Raw genomic sequence first — 20335 nt, forward strand, 5'->3', positions numbered from 1 at the left:
TAACAGTCTAATCAGAACTTTTCATATCTTGGTTACAGACTCCCTCCCCAAGAGGAAGAAGACCCTAGGCAAGAGAAAGCGAGCGCGAGGGAAGGTGAGACACTGGTATCTAAACTGGAAACCTGGTCATTTTCCACAGCAAGCAAGGCTTGAACTGGGAGGGGGGATTGGAAGACGAGGACCCCACGTGACCTCGGGGGCCCGAGGCTAGACGACCCCGCCCCCTCTCTCGCCGCCGCCGTCGCCGCCGGGGGGCGCATGCGCAGCCCATGGTAGTGATGGAGGAGAGAAGATGGCGGAAGCGGAGTGAGTTCCTTGCTGGTGACTAATGTCGTAACCGGGGGGCGAGTGGGGGGCAGCGACACGTCCCCTTGAGCTCAGGGCTCTTTCGCGGGCAGTGCGGGGAAAGGGGGACGTGAGAGCTTTCTTATCGTGGAGGAGCCCGCTTGGCCCTTGTGGGGAGACGGAGGAGAACTGTAAGGGTCCAGTTACCTCCCGGCGGGAGCGCCCCTTCCGCCGTCTGTCCCCGGATCTGCGGGGCCCTGTGCGCAGGGTCGTCCCTCGGACCCCGACCGTAGGAATCTTCCGGAAGATGAGCCCGACTGGGCCCCTCAGGCGCTGTCATCCCTGCAAGTGGGCCCCGCGGGCAGCCTTGTGACGGCCGCCTCGCCCGGGGCCCGCAGAGGCTGGGTAGGGCTGGGCGGGCACTGCCAGGCCTCCTTCGCGCTCGCCTCCTTCCCCCCCCCACCCCGCCCAGCGCCACCCCACTGCTTCTCAGTGGGAGAACGCGAGACGTGGGGCTGCTCACCGCCCTCCCCCGGGAGGCTTGCAGGAGGTGTCGCAGCGCCGGCCTTGCAGCGGCGGGGGCTGGTGCGAGTCTGACGAGGCTGAAAACACCCTGCAAGGAAAGATCTCCCTTTCCTTCGGGTCTCTGGCTGCAGTGTTGATGCCGCCCTAGAGGGCCACATTCCTGTGTGGCGGTGTGATGGTATGCTTAGTTAGCGACTCAAACTTAGTGTTTCCTGGGTAGGCCGCTGGTGCAGCAGCACTGCCGTTTGCATTTTGCAGGCAAAACTGTGCGTAGACGGCGGAGTTACCAAAATTGTTCTTTTGTGCCAGGTCTCCAAATGCAGTGCAGTGGTTTGGCCAGTTCTACCCACCGATGTTTAGACGTGTGTCTCGCATTTGGATTCTCTGTGACCATATTTAGTTCCTGAACTGCTTACCGTAGGGTTTGAGGTTGGGCACATGGCTGAGCAGAATAGCACTGTAAAAGGACCAGAATTTAAGCTGGCGTTTTGCATATCTTTGGTACGTGGTTCAGAAGTGCTATGACAGGTAGTAATTTGGTAAAAAGTTCATCTACCGCTATGTCTGTATGCTGTTGAACAGTTACCGTATGATGCTGTGATTTGATGATTGGAAGGCAGTTTGCAAAACTACAAACCGCCCTCCCCCCGCAAAAAAAAAACTCAGCGAAGCATAAAAATGTGTCATTTACTGATCAAAATAATTAGTAAGGGTCAGCTCCCCCCCCACTTTTTTCCTTTCACTTTTCCTCTTATTAAATCGGGATTTTTTTAACCATTTGATTCCTGAAAGAGCACATAAATACTATTTACATACATGATATAAAGAACAAAGAAAATTTGTACATAAAAGGACACCGTATGGGAATAGTGCGTGCATACACAGTTAGTAACAAATTCCTTTGTCTTTTCGTGAAGTATAAAGTGTTCTTGTTACATTCTTGTCAATGCTGCTCCTATGAGGTGGGTCAGGTTTTGTCTCTCAGAAGAAAAGACTGATAAGAAAAGCAGATAAAGCCAGTATATTCTCAAGTGTGCTTTTCACCATTGTGGTGCATTTCTGACCCTTCAAAAAAATACTGTAGTTCTCGTTTCTAACAATATTAAGCCCCTCAGAATTGACTTAATATGTTGTTTGAATTTGTTAAAATACAGATTACGTATTTAGTGGAATTTTGTACCACAGCAGTGAAATGAGTTTGTAATATTGTAGGGAAAAAAATCAGTGTGGTACATAGCTGCACTTTACTGTCCGTACATGAGGAAAGTGACACAATTATGCTGTTTTCAAAATTTGGAGCTATTATTTGTGAAAAAGAGATTTTTGTAAGGAAGTCGGGAAATTGTTTTCAGCTGCTTCTCTTATTTACCCAGTCAGAGTAATCTGCTTATGAGTATTACTCGGTTATTACATGTAGTGAGAACAACGTTGTAGAATAATTAGAGGGAAAGCAGTGTGCGTTAATAAATTATTTTCTAAGAGAGCTTATTTTTATTTTTTATTATTTTTTATTATTTTATTTTATTTTTTGCGGTACGCGGGCCTCTCACTGTTGTGGCCTCTCCCGTTGCGCAGGCTCAGCAGCCATGGCTCACGGGCCCAGCCGCTCCGCGGCATGTGGGATCCTCCTAGACTGGGGCACGAACCCGCGTCCCCTGCATCGGCAGGCGGACTCTCAACCACTGCGCCACCAGGGAAGCCCTAAAGAAATATTTTAATACTCTGACATTGCTTCAGTTTTAATTTTCCTAGGTAGTTAAGTATTCCGTCATCACCTGTTTTAGTTTCAAAACACTCATCTTCCTTCAACAATAAAAAGGTAAACTTTAGGCCAGGCTGTATCTGAGTTACATATCCTGAGTCATTTGAATTCAAATTTAGTAGGTATGAACCATTAAATATGCTATATATTTGTGAAGTGTTTTTCCCTGGCACGTGTTTATGGAGACTGTGTGCTCTCTGTATTTAATGAGGGCCTTCTTAGAAATTTAGACTGTTGCTGATTATTTCTTGGAATATTATTCTTTAAACACCATAAGATAATGCTTTTGCCAATATAAATCCTTTGTGTTATCTGCTAGGTTTAAGGACCACAGTACAGCTATGGATAGTGAACCAAACCCTGGAACATCTTCGGTATCGACAACAACCAGTAGCACTACCACGACCACCATCACCACTTCCTCCTCTCGAATGCAGCAACCACAGATCTCTGTCTATAGTGGCTCAGACCGACATGCTGTACAGGTATTTCAGTTACCATGATGCGTAGTCTAAGACTGAGGATGTCATTACTTTTCGCTTAAGCCAGATGAATCTATTGTTTCATGTCCTCAAATGAGTTACATGATACCCTCTAAATGAGTACAGTTAGAATTGTTCATGTTTGGAACAACCAACAGAGTTATTGAATAATCATTCTATTGAGAGGGCCTACATTTGTCAGCGTGTAGCTTATAAAACAATATGTTGGGAAAATTATAATTGGAAGGTCTCTAGGTACTGCTACAACATTGAGAAACTCAACCAAGAGCCCCAACATGAAGAATGGCTCTAGGTTTTTCTGATTATTTTACATTTGAACCCAAAATATGGACTTAGGATCTATTCAGATCTATTCAGCTCTGTAGATATGTTAAGAGGTTCATTTTAAACCCAAGTGGCCTAAGAACCCTAAACAGGAGGATCCATTTAAGAGCTCTAAGGGGCAGAGGAGGAAGGGAGTATTTAATTAGGAAAAGTCTTAGGCTCTTCGCTTAGTTGGGAAAATAAAATTTACCTGGTTAACCTTTATAATAATGGAGGTTGAGGCTATATGGTATAGCATGAAAGGGGCATGGGCATTGCAATCTGATGTGCTCTTTGAATTCCATTTTCTTTATCATTAGTAGATATGTAGCCTTGGGTGAGAGGCATAATCTCCTTGAGCCTCAGGAAACTGAAAAATGAGGATGAGACCACCTGCTTAGTTAGTTATGAGGATTAAAGGAAGCATCTAGAATTGTGTGGGGCACATTATATATACTCAGTAAACCATAATAGCTAATATTTATTGAATACTTGCTATGTGCCAAGCATTTGATAAATTCTTTACATGGATTTTCTCCATTTAACAGATGGGAAAACTGATGTTGTAAATTGGCTAAATAACTTTCCTAAACTCACATAACTAGTTGGTACTGTAGCTTTAGAGTTGTGCCCTTGGGGCTTCGCTGGTGTCCAGTGGGTAAGACTCCGTGCTCCCAATGCAGGGGGCCCAGCTTCGACCCCTGGTCGGGGAACTAGATCCCACATACATGCCGTGACTAAGAGGTCTGCATGCCGCAGTGAAGATCCTGCATGCCATGGCTAAGACCCGTCGCAACCCCACAAAAAAAAAAAAAAAAAAAAAAAAAAGATGTTGAGTTGTGCCCTTAACCATTCCGTGAGTTCTTATTTTTTCCATTATACCTGTTTTCTCTCTCAAATCTGCATAATTGCACTCCACCCTGAAAAAAAACTTACCTGTTTGTGATGCAGTCATCTCCGATACATTTTTCTAGAGTGGAGATCCCAGTATACTGGCTATTTAGCTGTTCTGTGGCTTAGGATTCTGAAGTTACTGTGGAGTAGCATCAGAATTGTTGGAGACCCAGTCAGTTCAGTAAAAATTCAAACTGGAATGGAGAGTGTGTTTTTAATGTTTTTCACCTTTCTCTGAGGCAAGGGATATAGGGAAGAGTATCTAGAGCTTGAGCATACAGATGATGTGACATTTTAAATGCCATTTTGTTCTCTAGCTTTACCTAAGCTGGATGTGTTAATTAAAAAAAAAGTTATTGAAGATGTGTAGATATAGATATATCTCACAAATAGCACTAACTCTAATTCTTATGAGATCATAGAATTGCTTCCCTTAAAATGTAATCAAATCAATATTTACTGAACTACCTAAGTAGTTCTTCAGTACCTTTCAGCTTTCTTTTTCAGTCCTGAGAATCCTCTTCCCCTTCCTTGCTCCTTTAGAGGAACAAAATAAGAACAATGTGCTATATCTTTAACTTGCATTTAAAGAGTCTCTCTCCCATGAGTATAGTATTGAATCGTAATGAAAGACTGTGCTGACAACAGAAAAAAATTACTATACTCTGACAGAAATATGTGCCAAATAGGTTATTCATTTTTTATTTCAGTTTAATTTTAGAATTTTGTTATAGAATTAGAAGAACATATATAGATTTACCTGACGAAAAAGACATGTTGTTGTGATTCTAAATCACAATGCAGATCTATAGTCCCCTGAAACTAGGTGTCAGAAGCCTACATTGGTTTTGTGACAGGAGTCTGCAGTAGGTATAGCAGTCTTTTTTTTTCCTGCGGTACGCGGGCCTCTCTCTGTTGTGGCCTCTCCCGTTGCGGAGCACAGGCTCCGGATGCGCAGGCTCAGCGGCCATGGCTCACGGGCCCAGCCGCTCCACGGCCTGTGGAATCTTCCCGGACCGGGGAATGAACCCGTCTCCCCTGCATCAGCAGGCGGACTCTCAACCACTGCGCCACCAGGGAAGCCCAGTATATCAGTCTTTTGTTGGGGAATTGAGATATGAACACATGAAGGTAAAAAACACAAGGAAATATGTTTTCTTGGGATTTGGATAAAGAGATAGCTTTGTGGTAAAGGTGTTCTGACTCAGAAGCTCAAGCTGTAGGATTATGGCTCTATTACTCCCTTAGCTCTTTGAAAACTCTGGTTTGATGCTGAGATTTAGGGTGCTGTTTCAGAGTCATCATGGGCATGATGTGACTTTAGGATGTGTTTACAGAGTACTGGTATAATCTAACTTACCATTTGGACAGATAAAGGATTTTCCTCTTATTAGAATACTTGCTTTTCTACATTTATCGATTTATGAAGTTCAGGTTCATAGTTTTCATTTTACTTATAGATAGTCACAGTCATTAACACTTTTTCAGGAATTTTTTTTTAGAAAGAACAGTTTTATTCTGTTTTGAAACAGTTGAATCTGACATTTAAACATTTAAAAACATTTAAAAAAGTGATTATTTAGTAATTTTCTAAAAAAATAGCTTTATAATTTTAAGTGGTTATTAATATAATGAACTAAGTATTTTCAGACATTTAAAGAAAAATACAAATGAGAAGGTAAAAATCACTTCTAATCTAGCTACCCATCAGTAGTCTTTTACTGTTTTCCTGAATATTCTTTAAAATATTTTAATATAAATGGTATCTTACTCTATACACTATTTAGTAACCTGCTATTTCACCTAATGATATATTTGGGGATTTTTTTTGTTAATAGATATATCTGCTCTGTTCAATATAGTAGCTGCTAGCTGCATGTGGCTATTTTATATTTAAATTATAATTAAAATTCAGTAAAATTAAAAACTTAGTTCCTTAGTTGCACTAGCCACCTTGTAAGTGCTCAGTAGATTCGTGGCTGCTGTATTGGATGGCACTGATCTACATTGATACTAGTAATGCTTGCAGGGTATATATATCCTCTCTACGCAAGCTGCAAATTCTACCAAGTTTTATTCAAAATGGTTTTACCAATTTACATTCTTACTAACAGTGTATGAGAGTATCTGTTTCTTCAGTAGTAGTAGTAGTCTTTTAAATTTTTATCCATTGGAAAGTTGGAAAATAGTGTCTTAATTTGTAAGTTTTGACTACTAGTGAGATTGAAGATCTTTTCAAATGCTTACTTAGCACTTTCTCCTTTTGTGAATTGCCTCTACTGGGTAACTTTAATTTGTACAGATTAGTGGATCCTAGTGATATGTAACTAGGAGAGAACTATGTTAATAAGTTTGATGACATTGAATATTAAAGTAGTGAAATTTTATTTTAGTTTATTTTTTAACATCTTTTTTTTTTTTAAGTACATGCACAGACTCTAGACAATGCTATACTTTTTTTTTTTTTTGGCTGTGTTGGGTCTTCGTTTCTGTGCGAGGGCTTTCTCTAGTTGTGGGAAGCGGGGGCCACTCTTCATTGCAGTGCGTGGGCCTCTCACTATCACGGCCTATCTTGTTGCGGGGCACAGGCTCCAGACGCACAGGCTCAGTAGTTGTGGCTCACGGGCCTAGTTGCTCCATGGCATGTGGGATCTTCCCAGACCAGGGCTCGAACCCGTGTCCCCTGCATTGGCAGGCAGATTCTCAACCACTGCGCCACCAGGGAAGCCCTTTTTAACATCTTTATTGGAGTATAATTGCTTCACAATGTTGTGTTAGTTTCTGCTGTGTAACAAAGTGAATCGGCTATATGTATACATATATCTCCATATCCCCTCCCTCTTGCGTCTCCCTCCCACCCTCTCTATCCCATCCCTCTGGGTGGTCACAAAGCATCGAGCTGATCTCCCTGTGCTATGCGCTGCTTCCCACTAGCTATCTGTTTTACATTTGGTAGTGTGTATATGTCAGTGTTACTCTCTCACTTGGTCCCAGCTTACCCTTCCTCCTCCCTGTGTCCTCAAGTCCATTCTCTTAAAGTAGTGAAATTTTAAACTGCTGCTTTTTTAATACTTTATTTTATGGTTAAGATTATGGTTTGACATTGGTTCAATTGACTTATCACAGGTAATTCAACAGGCATTGCACCGCCCTCCCAGCTCAGCTGCTCAGTATCTACAGCAAATGTATGCCGCCCAGCAACAGCACTTAATGCTGCACACAGCAGCTCTCCAGCAGCAGCACTTAAGCAGCTCCCAGCTTCAGAGCCTTGCTGCTGTTCAGGTGAGACGGAAATGAATTAAGAACTTATGAGGCCAAAGTTGATATGACCTGCAGATAATTCCTGAAAATAAATATGTTGGGTATTATTTTAGAGTTTTCAGGTGTCCTGTGATTATTTTTTCTTAAGGAAATATAATAGGCTGCCAAATTTAGGTTAGTTTAAAAACAAATGAATGTGTTTTATGTGTTACTCTATTGCTAACTTTTGTCCCTCTGCTTTTTATCTACATTGCAGAAATGTTATACTAATGTCATGGTTTTGTGTGTAAAATTTTAGGTACAACAGTGAATAATTAGGGTTACATGAATCTTATCTACATTTTAACAAAAAAGGTTCTTTAAATTACATAAGTAATTTACACTCATTAAAAAAAAACAAACAGTATAAAATTGACCATAAGAGGTGAAGTATAGAGGTATTCCTTTTCCATATCCCCTGCTATTTTCCACTCTTCAGAGGTGGCCACTAACAGTTTAATATGTATCCCTCCAGGAATGTTCTGTATAAAAATATGTATGTACACTTTTCTAAAATCCACTCATATGATTACTACTGCTAACAGGATGATTTTATGATTAAATGCTTATGTTTTTAAAAAGATCTTCATTATTATTGCACTGTTTATTTAAATTAAACTGTGTGTGAGATTTAATCTTAAATGTCCTCACCAGAGGAGAATCTCAGTTGACTGAACCTGAAAAAAAGGTTTATTTCTGTTATAAACACATCCCCAGCTGTTACTTCTTCTCGGTAGTGTAATTTTAAATAGCGTCGTGTACATGATACGAGTAAGGAAACCGAAACCCACTGGTACTTGATATAGCTCCAATTTCTTTTTCATAACATTGGAGTAGTGATTTCACTTCAAAGAAGACTGAGACCTGTAGAGTAAAACTGACAATGACTGCGGCTATTAAAATAAGATTAGCCTTTGGGTCTTCTGTTTTCACTGTTCAGTGTTTTCTTTTTTTCTTAATCTGTTTGGCTAAAGCTTAATCCATGTTGACTGTAAAATAACTGTAAAATAGATGTTTTGACTTTTATTGTGGTTTTATGGTATCCTGGTACCAGAAAGTTTTTAACTTCAGGCTTTTATAGACATATTATAAAGATTTTATTATTTTAGGCAAGTTTGTCCAGTGGAAGACCACCTACATCCCCCACAGGAAGTGTCACACAGCAGTCAAGTATGTCCCAGACATCTGTAAGTGCCCGAAATTTTTTCCTGGTTTTAAAATTATAAATTATTGCTTTCCAGAACTGAACTGTTAATATTTACAAAACTGTTATTGTTTATCTGTTGAATATTATTGAAATAACGAATGTCTAGAAACAAGAATGATACATTTCAAGAATTTGGAACTAATGTCAAACTTCTGAAAATCTGAGTCTTAAAAAAGTTTTTGTATTATTTCTTATGTATGTTTTCCCACTCACTGTGTTCACATCTTCTGTGATTCTGAATGGTTGCAGTTTTCAGTGTGCATTGAAAGCATGAAATACATAATTCAAGGAATTAGGTCATACTTTTACTGTGATATAGTAAAGAATGTCATGTCCTTGGTAGACATCTAAATGTTTCTAGCTCTTTCTGTGCAATTCACGTTTTAGAAATTTTACTTTTCAGTTTATGCTTACTTGAGTTATGTGGGTCAAATTTACAAGTATCCATTCCAGATAGTGTTATTTATTTTGAGAAAGGAGTAAAAGAAAGGTGATTTGTTATATTGCACATATATACTGGGAAATTGTGCAGAGTATCCCAGTTAAAAGAAATTTACAGGTGTGGTAATACTTGTTTAACTTTTTATTTTGATATAATTTCAAATTGCAAGAATAATAAAATAAATTTCTGTATACCCTTTACTCAGATTCACCAGTTGTTAGCATTTTGGCTCATTGCTTTATCATGCATTCTTTCTATCTCCATATATACAATTACCTTTTTCTGAACCATTTGTGGGTGAGACATGTTCCTTTACTCCTAAATAACTTTGATATGTACTTCCTAGGAACAAAGTCATTTTTTTATGAAGCCACATGAAGTGGATCGAATTCAGGAAATTTAGCATTGATGCAGTGCCGTTCATATACAGATTTCATCAGTTGTCCCGTATTTCTCGGCCTCATCACTATAGATATTATGGACCAGATAATTCTTGTAGGGGGCTATCCTGTGCGTTATAGGACATTAAGCAGCATGCCTAGCTTAGATACCAGTAGGCTATGCCCTCCTTTCCCCAGTGTGACAGCCAAAAATGTCTGCAGGCACTGCCAGATGTTTCCTGAGGGGCCAAATTGCCCCTTGTTGAGAACCGTTGAGTTAACCTAATAACATCCTCTTTAGATGTTTTTTCCTGATCCAGGATGGTAATACTTTGAAGCTTTGTAAAATTGACTCCAATGGAGTATAGTTTATAGATTGCTGAGGAATTGAAGATGAACTTGTGCTGTATTTCTTTAGCTAAGGTTGTGATCTTTACTAAGTACATGTATGATGAGCGTACAGTTGTTTTTGGGCTATTGAGCTGATATTTTTAATTAAAAAATTACATTTTAGCATGGAAGTATCCTGGCATGTGAATAAAATTAGTTAAGAAAGAAATTACTTAACGACTTGAAAATGTTAGACTGAAGAAAATGAAAAATTTAAGTAATGTAATTTAGCCCTAAGCATTAATGCTATAGTTACTGATATTGATGTCAGATAATATCGTTAACTAATACATTGGTAGTTATGGAAAGGACTGGTAAACTGGCTAAAAAAATTATAGATAAATTCTTTATTCTGTGAAGTATTGGAATGGCATTAGGGTATATATGTATAGAGATATGTGGTCTGAATTTTTTCCCTTCACATTATTAAAAGGTATCCTTTTAAACCATTTTTGTTTCATTATGATTTTATGTATGTGACTTTTACAATCACAGTTCCAGTGATTGTGCTTATTTTTTATGAAATTGCTAGTGCTGCTTGTCATAAACCAGGTAGCCTTGTATGATGAAGAATGCCAGAACCTGTGACTGGCTGGTGGGGGAAAAGAAGTAGGGAGAATAGATGTCTAGAAAAAACAAGGGAATAATGCATAGCATTTGTTTTGTTTTCTATCCCAGCTGAGCAGTAGATCAAGTGAGTGGACTTGCAGTCCAAATTATGATACTCAAGGTAGCTTAGTAAATTTAGGTCAAGTCTCCAAAACAGGGGCAGAGCATGGTAGCAGAAATCTCTAGGTAGTGGTAATAGTGAGCAGTCAGGTGGCAGTCTGCTGGTTTTCAGAGTTTTGGTTATTTTGAAATAGGTTTCCGATAACAGTGAATGACATGAGGGAAGGGTCCAGCCTCCAGTAGATAAGAGGGCTCCAAGGTAGGTTGTCAAGTCACCAGCCAGATAGGTTGGGGTTCAGAGTCGGAGTGGAATGCCAACGGGGAAATGGAATATTGTATTTTAAAAAACGAAGTAAGAAGTCCAATCATACATCTGGGGAAACTGTGTATGTGGAGGAGACCATTGTTAATTGAATGTATAGGTAATTAGTGGTGCCAGCATCCTCTTGTTTACTGTCATGAGAACAGAAGGGCTAATTCTAGACTCTTAGCAGTAGTGAGAGTGGTGGTTTTTTTTGTTTTTGGTGTGTGTGTGTGTGTGTGTGTGTGTATGATTGATTGTCTCTAAAACTAGTTGGGACCGAGTCTTTAGGTTGATGTCTTTGTACTTCAACTTAGTGGGACTAAGATTTAGTCTTTAAATTTGATTTGCTAAAATGAAATCTAAACCAGTTAAAAATTCTTATGCAAAAAAAAATCAACAAAATTAAAAATGAGCAAAATGGTTGAAAATGTATTTGCACCATGTATGTCACCCAGCTTATATTTGTAAAATACCAAGGGCTCTGTTATATTAGTAAGATAAACAATGAGAATACACAAAAGACCTGCATTGGTAATTTTCAAAAGAAAGACTACTTTTAGCTTTTAAACACATGAAAATATATTAACCATATTAGTAATAAAGAAATGTATGTAAAAACAGCAATAATGTTCTATTTTCACTTGTCAAATTAGAAAACAGGGAAAAACATTGAGACAGTAACAGTTGTTGGCAAGTATGGTACACTCATACACTATTGGTGGGAATGTATAATAACTGGTACAGCTTTTCTGGAGGGTTATTTGGCAGTGTGTATGAAAATTTAAACTCTGCGTGCCTTTTCACATAGCAGTCTAATTTTTAGTGATGTCATTGACTAAATATGAGATAATTATGATATAGATAATTATGCAAATATGCATGGTTTGTAGTGGTGGAAAATTATAAACAATACAAATGTTCACTAATTGAGGATTAGTTAAAAGATAGTTAATTCATACAGTGAAATACTATAGCTGCTTAAAAATGTTATATGTATGTATATAAAGAGACTTAGGTTTTCATTAGTTATTAGGTGAAAAAAGCAAGAATATATCATCTCATTTAACTTATTTAATAGGTTATTCTATTTTTCAGTTCTAAAATTGCCATTTGGTTTTTCTTTGTATCTTCTGTTTCTTTTGCTGAGAGTTTATGTTTTCATTTGTTTCAAGTGGGCTCATAATTGCTTGTTCAAAGCATTTTTATGACTATTGCTTTAAAATCTTTGTCAGATAATTAAAATACTTCTTTCATCTTGGTGTTGGCATCTATTTATTGATTGTCTTTTTCATTCAGCTTGAGGTCTTTCTGGTTCTTGGTACAATGAATGATTTTTGATTGAAACCTGGACATACTGCGTATTACATTATGAGATTGTGAATCTTATTTAAATTTTCTGTTTTGGCTGCTTCTGAAAGAGAGCGTTTGCCACATCCTTACTGCCACTTGGGGGTAGAAGTCCAGGTTCCCCATTTGGTTTCCATTGATACCTGAGGGATGCTCCTTGTAATTGCTAAGTGAGCATGAATTCTGGCTCACTAGGCCTCTACTGAGGTATCTCTGGCTAGGAGGGATAGGAATGCTGCGTTACTGCTCCCCACGTGGTCTCCACTGATACTACAGGGATGGCGTGGTTTGTTGTTCGTGATCTTTTACTGCTTGGCTGGTATGAAAGTCTTGGCTCTCTACCTGGCCTTCTCTGACACTAACCTGTTGGAAGGATTTGTGAGATCCGGGTGCCTCATTACAGCCTGGCGAGGGTAGAAGCCTAGGTCTTTGCTAATGTGGATGTGGCTAGGGCCATAGTGTTTGCTGTGGTGTTTGGCTGGAGTAGAGCAATTATTGCCTAAAAGTTTTCTGTGTTGCTAGGCTGTCCCTTTTCTGATCCTTGGCTAGAAAGAGCAGCCCATTGGAGCTTTTTTTTTTTTTCGTCTGTACGCATTGCTGTTTCTGGGTTACTGACTTGTTCACCTTTATGTTTGGGTTATATGAGATTTAAAAAGGAAACCCAGGGAGCTTGCAACCACATCATTCACTGGGTCCTGGAGTCTGCTTTTCTCCACCTTTTAGGATCCTCTTACGTTTATTTTATATGTAACATTCGGGATTTTTAGTTATACTTAGGGGGAGGAGTAAGGAAAAGTATGTCTATGCCACTTTCCTGGAAACAATTCCTATCATTTAACTTATTTTTTAAAATTTATATCTATATATCTGTCTGGTTATGTAGGAAGAAAATCGGTAATGCACAACAAACTTAATCAGTGGTTATCTTTGAGGAAGTAGGTTGAAGAGCTTCATTTTGTCTAAATAAAACATGAATATTCTCTTGTTGTCTAAGATACTGACAGTATAGACAATATAGAGTAAAAGTGACATCCCATTTCAGTAGTCCCTTTTGCCCTGACAAAGTTTTATGTGAAGTTTTCCTATCTTATTACTGTACATTTCTATACATAAATGTAAATAGATAGGCCTATGGTTAATTTTATTTGTTTTAATGTAAGCGATCATTCTATATCTTTCTCTTCTAAGTCTTTGGCGTTTTCAGCTGGAAAGGATTATGTGGCTAGAAATTGCAGTCATAGGTCTATAAATGACTCAAGGGCTGTTTGTATCTCATTCCCTTTTCCTTTCTTTGCTGTTTTTTGGCCCTAGAATCTACATTAATCCCAGATGTTTTGACTTTAATTCACTGTACTATTCTGTCAAGAAGGAAAAACCTTATTTTTGATAGCTTTCTGGCTCTGGTGTCAGACAAAATGAGCTTTCTTTCTTTCTTTTTTTTGGGGGGGGGCACGGCATGTGGGAACTTAGTTACCCCACGAGGGATTGAACCCGTTCCTGCTGCTTGGGAGTGCAGAGTCTTAAACGCTGGACCACCAGGAAAGTCCCAAGATGAGCTTTTGAAGCCCAGTAAGTTTTATGACTTTATTCATTCATACATTCACTCATTTATTCAACAAATATTTATTGAGCATTTAAACACCATTCTAGGTGCTGGGAAAATAACAACACAGCAGATAAAACCTCTTGTCTTTATGGAGCTAGGGATAGACAGATAATAGGTAAACTAGTATATAATATGTCAGATGGTGGTAAGTTTTATAGAGAAAAATAAAGCAAGGAAGGGGAATGGGATGAGGGAATTTGCTCTTTTAATTAGTGTGGTAAGGGAAAGCATTGCTAATAAAAATGGCATTTGAAGGAGGGTGAGGGAGGCAAACATGCTTAAGGAACAGAAAGGAGGGTAGTGTGGCTGGAGTGGAATGAGAGAGTGGGAGTATGTTTAGAGATGACTTTAGAGAGGTAATTGTAATCTAATCACGAGGAGATTATTAAACCCTTGGGTTTTACTCTGCATGAGTTGGGAAGCTACTGGAAAGCTGTTTTAGTAGGGATGTGACATGATCTCACACAGGGTTTAACTTAGCTACAATGTCGAGAGTAAGTTCTAGGGGGCAGTTATAGAAGCAGGGAGACCAGTTAAGTGGTTCCTGTAATAATCCAAGAGAGAGATACTGGGGGCTTGGACCCTGATGGTGACAGTAGATGTGGTAAAAAGTAGTTAGCCAGATTCTGAATTTTTTTTTTCTCCAATATTTTATTATAGAAATTTGGATGTTTGGGGACTTCCCTGGCAGTCCAGTGGTTAAAACTCTGCGCTCCCAATGCAGGGGGCATGGGTTCGATCGCTGGTTGGGAAACTAAGATTCCCACGTGCCTCATGGTGTGGCCAGAAGAAGAAATTTGGATGTTGTGAAAATAGACCTAACAGTATGTGCTGAGGGATTGAATAAAAGATGTGAGGAAAGGTAGAGTCACCGATAACTGTAGTATTTTGGCCTGAACACCTGGAAGAATCTGCTAAAGCAGGTGTTGGAGAAGAAAATCAGGAGTTTGGTTTTCAACACGACGTATGTTAGACACCCACCTATAGATGCTGAGTAGACATTGGATATATGAGTTTGGAGTTCATGTGGCAGGTCTGGTGATTAGTGATGTCTTGTGCATCTCATTGACAATTCAAGTCAGAAGAGTACATGGTGACTTTACTACCAATTGTAGAATATTATGAGAGAAAGTTTGGTAGAAAGGAGGACATAAGAGACCTGGCTTCTGGTCTTAGTTCTGTGACTGACTGGTGGTGTGACTTAGGGCAAGTCATTTAACCTCCTTACACCCCAGTTTTCTTTTATGTAAAATTAAGTTGTCTAATTAGATGGTTTTTAGTCTTTTCATCCATGTGTCCCTGGATCTAGATCAAGGAGAAGTTTCAATAGATGGTGCTATGCACTAAATTGCATCCCTCCCAAATTCGTATGTTGAAGCCTTAAACCCGCGTGTGACTATATTAGGAACAGGGCCTTTAAGGAGGTGGTTAAGGTTAAAAGAGGTCCTAAGTGTGGAGCTCTGATCCAGTAGACCTGGTGGCTTTACCAGAGGAGAGACACCAGAGATCTCCCTCTGTCTACTGAGAGGTAAGAAGGTGGCCATCTGCAAGCCAGCAGAGAGCTTGCACCAGAAACTGAATTGGCTGGCACCTTGGTCCTGGACTTCCTAGCCTCTAGAACTGTGGGAAATAAATTTCTGTTATTTGAGCTACCCACTCTGTGGCACCTTGTTATGGCAGCCTGAGCAGACTAAGATAGATAGGGCTCTGAGCCTTACCTTAAACTTTATTTATTTATTTAAAAAATTTTTATTATTGGCTGCATTGGGTCTTTGTTGCTGCACTTGGGCTTTCTCTAGTTGTGGCGAGTGGGGGCTACTCTTCGTTGCGGTGCTCGGGCTTCTCATTGCGGTGGCTTCTCTTGTTGTGGAGCATGGGCTCTAGGCGCGGGGGCTTCAGTAGTTGTGGTGCATGGGCTTAGCTGCTCCGCAGCATGTGGCATCCTCCCGGACCAGGGATGGAACCCGTGTCCCCTGCATTGGCAGGTGGATTCTTAACCACTGTGCCACCAGGGAAGCCCCCTTACCTTAAACTTTAGACAGAACAGTTCTGTGATCTCTTTGAATCTGGGAGTTCTGAATAAGACGGTGTGTGAAGAAAGGGTTCTATTAAAAAAAAAATTTTGAGAACCAGTGGTTTAGATGTTAATCTAAGATTCTCTCAGGGACTTAGCCTGTCACATAGTAGGTGTGTAATAAATATTTGTTGAAAGATGAAGTTTAATTATAATCATCAACTAGAATATGTAATAAATACATCGTATTAATTTTTAATTCTTGGTTATCTTGGTACCACAAGTGGTTTATCTTCAGTGCAAAGAATCATTTTAGGATATTTTCTGATTGCCTGAAATTACATTATAGAAGAGAGCCTAAGTCCTGACCTCAGTGATGAGATTCTTTTGTTGTTAGTTATGAGCAGGCAGCCAGTTAATCAGGTTTACCTATTGTCCCACACTGTGCTAGTTGCCCTGGGGTACACATGAGTCAAAGTCCCTTCCCTCAGAGACAGTAATAGACATTTGAAGAACTGTGCCTAGACATATCAAACAGTAACCAACATAACAGTATATAATCAAGTGATAAATTCCATGGGAGTGAACAGAAAAGAGATCTTTGGAGATTGGAGTAGTTGAAGAAGGCTTTTTGTACGGGACTTAAGCTGAGCTTTAAAAAATACGTGGAGTTTACAGAGAAGAGGACTCATCCTGAGCTCATGTTCCTGAAATAGCAGAGCTTAGTTTCAGGGATTCATTCCTGAATGGGATTCTGTGCTAGTCTCCCACACTCCTGAGGATAATCTGTGCCAATATTTCCTTATTGAATGCCTACTTGGTGCCAGGCGTGGTGTTAGGTGTCAAGAATCCAAAGTGAACAGAGGTCTTAGAGTACAGTGGATATAGTCTACAGACATGTAAATAGTCAAAGGACACTGTGATAGGAGTTTTGTTTTACTGGAGTTATCTTCTAATAACTTGCTTGTAAAGGGTACGTGGAAAATAAATTTGGAATCTTTGTAGGCCTAAAAATTCCCTCCCCATATCTTAATGATTATTTGTATGTAAATTCTATATTGAAAATGATTTTTCTTAGGAAACTTGAAACCATTTTTTCAGTGTTTTAGTATTACCAAAGAAAAGGCTGATTTTGTCTTATTATCACTAATTGGTACTTTTTCTCTTCAGTCTTTAGGTTTGCCTGTTTTCTTTAGCTTTTGTGGAGTTTCATGAGGCTCTCTAGATGTCATTGAGTTCAGACACTTTTTGGACTCTCTTAGTGTGAAACTTAGTGTTCATGTGTATGAAACTAAAAAAGTTTTAACAAAAATTTATTTCCTTCTATTTTTCTCTGTTCTCTTTTTCTGGAGCTCCTTAGTTGGATATTGGTCTTTCTGGATTGATCCTTTACTTCTGTTAGGTTTTTACTCATTTTCTGTCTTTATCATTTTATTCTGTTGTGACATATTTCCTTACCCTTTTTTTTTAACCCTTTCTTTTTACATTTAAAAGAAAATTTTAGTTCAGCCTTTGTATTTCCAATTTCTAAGAGAATTTTCTTATTCTTTTCCCTTGGAATCCTATTTCTCTGTTATGGCTGAAATATTTTAGATCTCTGTTGTGATACTTATCAGATTTTAAAACTTTTTTTTTCTGTTTCCTAAATAATTTATGTTCCTTAGAAATTATCTTGGTCTTTTTTTTCATGCTGCTGGTTTTTCTCTTATAAGAAAAAGAAGTTTTCCCTTAAAATGCTTGGTTTTCTGCTTATATTTAAGAGTAAATGATTATATAAATTAATCAACATGGGTTCCTTCCACTACTTTGAAGATAGGTTGTTCCCTAGCAGACCTCTTTTCTTAGTGGAAAGGCCGATTAAGATTTCTGTATTTGCATGTGGGAATAGCAGTGGTGATGACAGTGGTAAGGATATATCTTTGGCAGGTTTAGAATTGAAGGTGTGCAGGTTAGAAGCTGGCTGTTAGGCTGGTGAGCCAGCAGTTTTGGAATAAGGAGGGTTTTACTTCAAGGTACCAGTACCCACTCTAGAAGCCTAGCTTTTCCGTGGCAGTTTTTAGACTTTTAAAGAGAAGTGTCCTTTCTTCCTAGGTCTCGATACCTGTTCTGTGTGGGAGAGGGGTGGGGTTATGACTGGTGAGTCTGTTTTCTAGACAGACCTGTAGATAATCCTTCAATTTTTAGCCCCACTTCTTACTTCTGCTTTCATACCTCTAAATTCTGAGTCTAACTAAATCCACTCTGGTCTGTTTATTCCTGTATTCTGGACTACAGAGAGCTTCCTTCTGTTTTCTCCTTCAGTATGATCTCATCTTTAGGTCTTACAGAAATGCAGATGGTACCCTTATCTCTCTCTCTTTGCTGTATGTGTGTTTTCTTTTTGTTTAATGTTGTTCTTTTAATCCCCCAGGTTTTTTTGGAAAAAACATTTAAACCCACAGAAAAATGCAAAGAGTAAGCATTGACCCTTGTGTACCCTTCATGTAGCTATCTATAACAATTGTTAAGTTCCTCTCTATTTACACTGTTTTTCTGACCTTTAATTTTTATAAGTTGAAGGCATCATGACACTTCAGTCCCAAGTGCTTAGCATGTGTTATCCAAGAGGGAGATTGTCACCACAGTACCATGTCACACCTAAGAAATTTAATATCAACACATTATCTAATATGTGTCCCATATTTGGATTCCCTCAGTAGTCTCCAAAATACCTTTTCCCAGGATTTAATTAAGGATCACACATGCATGTGGATGTCCTATTTTCCTTTAATATAAAAAGATCTCCTCCACCCCCCCCCCTTTTTTTGAAGAGCTCAGGTCACTTATCTTACGGAATGTCCCACAATCTAAATTTGTATGTTTGTTTCCCCCAGTCTTTTTTTTTTTTTAACATCTTTATTGGAGTATAATTGCTTTTCCCCCAGTCTTTTTTGTTATTGTATTAACTGCTATTTCAGTGGGTTTTAGTAGGAGGGAGAAGCAAATGGGTGTGCTCAGACCATTATCTTCAGTATTTATTGTTTTATAAACATGATTTTTAATGGCTACATAATATTCTACCTTTTTTAAAAAAAAGTATTTTCCTCTTGATGGCAGTTTTAATTTTTCCCTTTTTTTGCTATTATAAGTAAACCTGCATTGAATGTTATGTATCTTTATATCTAGTAATTCTCTTAAAAAATTTCCTAAGAGTATACCCTTAGGAATATTAGGAATATTAGTATATTAGGTCAATGAGATTGTTTTTAGATCAAGAACCTTATAAATGATCAGTTTTCTCTAAAAATGTCTAAATCATATCAACTACATATCAAATGAATTCATTATGAATTTATCTGGGGGAAAATTACTTGCTTAAAACCAAGGTACTTATCCTCTATTATTAATATTAGGAGGTATTTTAAGTTTTAAAACTCATTGTTTTCAAGGATTGTTAGAAACCTATTTCAAAGCTTAATAGCAGTTTAAAATAAAACTGTAGCCTGCATATTTGTCCGGTCATGAGCAGTTTTACTGCATTCTTATAAAATATTCCCATAGTACAGGTTAAGTAAAAAAGTGTTGTCGCCTTCAGCCTCCTTTCTCCTTCAGTCCTTCTGTCTTCTCAGTTTGCTGGATATCCCTTCAGATCTTCACCTATGCATTTAGGACATATATAGTATAAAGAAATGTGTGCCTATGTGTTTAATACACAATTTTTTAAATACACTATAAACACATGTAGGTATTCTGCATTTTGTTTTTACACTTAACAGTGTGTCTTCAGAGCTTTCTATCTCACTCACTTGAGCTACTGTGCACAGTGTGGCTGCAGTTTGTCTTATATAACTATCTTTGTTGCTGGACAGTTATTTCCAATATTTTAATTGTTTCTGCATTGCAGCTTTTCTTTTTAGGGTGTCAAAATCTGAACACAATTGGGAGGTTGTGAAGTTGTTTTTTGTTTGATTGTTTTGCTGTTGTTTTTACAGCTTGTGTTGCAGAAGGTAGAAATAATGATTTTCTGTAATAAATAGGTAGGCATTTTATTTCATTTCATTGTTAAAAATATGTGGTCTCTTAAAAAGGATATCCTTCATGGGTAGATATTATTATTTGAAATTTCTATAGAATATTTAACACTTCTAGATATTTGAATTGCATAAATTCCCACTGATTAATGAGGCAAGAAAATTTATATGCTGCTTTAATGTGATAAAAACAAAACAATATACTGAAGTAAATATGAAAAAAGGAAAATATCATTTCCTCTCTGATTCTAAAGTTAATATCTACATAGAAAAGACAAAAACTTTGAAAAAGAAAATATAAATCATTCCCAAATTTTACCCCTAGTAGGCATTATTCACCTTCAGCATTTTGGTGACTGTTCTTCCAGGTGTGTGTGTGTATGTGTATATTTCT

At 38.3% G+C, this 20335-nt stretch overlaps 1 protein-coding gene across 3 annotated transcripts in view; it reads left to right on the forward strand.

Annotated features, from left to right (window-relative positions):
• Positions 1–2898: 2898 nt before the first annotated feature.
• PHC3 (polyhomeotic homolog 3) overlaps positions 2899–20335 on the forward strand; it is a gene marked incomplete at both ends in the record, with an annotated part of 76239 nt that continues 58802 nt past the window's right edge. For 2 of the 3 annotated variants that reach the window (XM_079705017.1, XM_079705018.1), the window contains 3 exons: positions 2899–3057; positions 7399–7554; positions 8682–8759. In XM_079705017.1, coding sequence (XP_079561143.1) covers positions 2914–3057; positions 7399–7554; positions 8682–8759 — 378 coding nt within the window. The remainder of the gene's footprint in view (positions 3058–7398; positions 7555–8681; positions 8760–20335) is intronic. The other variant, XM_079705016.1, reaches the window with a different exon arrangement.

Source organism: Hyperoodon ampullatus (genome assembly GCF_949752795.1).
Source record: "Hyperoodon ampullatus genome assembly, chromosome: 5".
In the NCBI taxonomy this organism is placed as follows: Eukaryota; Metazoa; Chordata; class Mammalia; order Artiodactyla; family Ziphiidae; genus Hyperoodon; species Hyperoodon ampullatus.